Consider the following 2,500-nt stretch of genomic DNA (forward strand, 5'->3'; position numbering starts at 1 on the left):
TTACCAAACACCTGCACAGCACAACACTCTCTTACCAAACACCTGCACAACTGACACACTCTCTTACCAAACACCTGCACAGCACAACACTCTCTTACCAAACACCTGCACAGCACAACAGCCTGTTACCAAACACCTGCACAACACAACACTCTCTTACCAAACACCTGCACAACACAACACACTCTCTTACCAAACACCTGCACGGCACAACACACTCTCTTACCAAACACCTGCACAACACAACACAGCCTTTTACCAAACACCTGCACAACACAACACAGCCTTTTACCAAACACCTGCACAACACAACACTCTCTTACCAAACACCTGCACAACACAACACTCTCTTACCAAACACCTGCACAGCACAACACTCTCTTACCAAACACCTGCACAACACAACACTCTCTTACCAAACACCTGCACAACACAACACTCTCTTACCAAACACCTGCACAGCACAACACACTCTCGTACCAAACACCTGCACAGCACAACACTCTCTTACCAAACACCTGCACAACACAACACTCTCTTACCAAACACCTGCACAATACAACACTCTCTTACCAAACACCTGCACAACACAACACTCTCTTACCAAACACCTGCCCAACACAACACACTCTCTTACCAAACACCTGCACAACACAACACTCTCTCATCAAACACCTGCACAACACAACACTCTCTTTCCAAACATCTGCACAGCACAACAGTCTCTTACCAAACACCTGCACAACACAACACAGTATGTTATCAAACAATGCTTATGCATGAGTGCTGAACTAACTTAAACTACTTCTTTGACATGCAGCCCATCTAACATATCACAGCAAATGCACAAATTTGAACCAACTGTAAGTAGAAAAACATGTTTGTTTTATTGTGACTATAAGTTGAAGTTAGCAGCTGAATTGAACTGTGTTACTGTAAGCGCAACGTGTTAAATCTTACCTGGCTTAGGAAAGCGGCAACACTCTTCCGCTTGCTGCAAAACAAACCAAAAACACACAGACACCACCATGAGTACAGCTGTGAGAAAAGTAGACCTCTGAGAGCTGATGTCAGAGACGCTGTTTCTCATTTGCGTTAAGTCAATTTGCAGCGGAGCTCCCCGCGGAGGGAGCTGCTCTGCCAGCCTATCCCCCACACAAGGGCCTCACGCTTGTTCCACTGAATGTGTTTAAACAAAACAAACAAAAAAGAAAAGAAAGAAAGAAAATCAGCTTTTACAATCCAGAAGTTGTACCTCACAGTATCTTCCCGGTATTTTACAGACTAACAGGGAAAAGGACGTCATCTTGACCCAACCACTCCCCCACACAAACGTGCAGCGCACACACACACACACACACACACACACACACACACACACACACACACACACACACACACACACACACACACACACACACACATTCACACGCAGGCACACATACCTATCTCATCAGTGGGATAACTTTCACGCTACAAGTATGCGCATTTGTCTAACAACATACATAACGTCATGTTTGTTTTTCGGTTATCGTTCTGCCTTGACTTTTCTGCTCAAGACAAATTCTGAGCTCAGTATCCGCCCGAACTTTCACCACACCCGCGCGGCTGCTGTCACTGTTGACTTCGGTTCAAGGCTGTGCGTGCGGCCCGCACTGGGATTATATGAGAGTGAAGAATGAGACCTTGGTGCGAGATCTTTTATAGCCGTTAATCATCGTTGGGTTTGGCCTATCCATTTTGCGGGCGGTATACATGGGGATGATGTTTTGAAAATTGGCCGGCGGGGACTCACTTGGACACTGAGAACTTGGCAGACGGGGTGTGTTGTGCGTGTAGTGCAGGATAGAGGACGCTGCCAAAAGGCCTGTGTTTTCCGCGAGGCTAAGTGTCTTTTAATAGCCCTTTCCTTCCCATTGTAGTGCACCCTCCTCCTCTGCGTCCTGTAACGGGCGCAGGGCGGGAGAAGCGTGGAGAGAAGTTGCCGTGGTTACGCGTTTATGTCTTCCTGGTGTGGGTCATGGGAATCAAACATGTTTTCCCCGTCAACAAAAGCTCAACGTAAATGGGAAGTGACCATATGTCTCGTATAGGTTACATTAACCCCCATTCAGAAAATGACTCCGTGATCCATTACGCATTGACCACATTAGAGCACAAACAGTAGCAAAAACTATCCCATACAGAACCATAACGTGATCCTGATATATGCAGCTTGAACATATTAGAGTATAAGCACATCTGTTAAATACAAGATGTTCAATGAATATCCTACATCTCCATGTATTTATCTATATACAGTATTTAAAAATATGAGTAAATGTTCAATATTGGCCACTTTCTTTATGCATAATTAAATACATTCAGCATGCACTTTCATGCAATTCTTTCTGGGTTCCACATACATTTTTGGGTTGCATATATACATTCTTGTATATTATTATATTGTAGCCATCTATTCAAATATAAGCTGGATGCAGCTGCAAACATGTGAATATAT

General features: G+C 44.4%; 2 protein-coding genes across 6 annotated transcripts in view; one reads left to right on the forward strand and one right to left on the reverse strand.

The window, feature by feature from the left end:
- The window catches only part of LOC134086228 (NACHT, LRR and PYD domains-containing protein 12-like), a gene marked incomplete in the record, with an annotated part of 983,201 nt that overhangs the window by 556,649 nt on the left and 424,052 nt on the right, over window positions 1–2,500 (forward strand).
- Window positions 1–2,500, reverse strand: part of sh2d3a (SH2 domain containing 3A) — a 27,026-nt gene that overhangs the window by 15,122 nt on the left and 9,404 nt on the right. For all 5 annotated transcript variants that reach the window (XM_062540021.1, XM_062540022.1, XM_062540024.1 and 2 more), the window contains one exon: window positions 961–994. In XM_062540021.1, coding sequence (XP_062396005.1) covers window positions 961–994 — 34 coding nt within the window. The remainder of the gene's footprint in view (window positions 1–960; window positions 995–2,500) is intronic.

This window comes from Sardina pilchardus, chromosome 1 (genome assembly GCF_963854185.1).
Source record: "Sardina pilchardus chromosome 1, fSarPil1.1, whole genome shotgun sequence".
In the NCBI taxonomy this organism is placed as follows: domain Eukaryota; kingdom Metazoa; phylum Chordata; class Actinopteri; order Clupeiformes; family Clupeidae; genus Sardina; species Sardina pilchardus.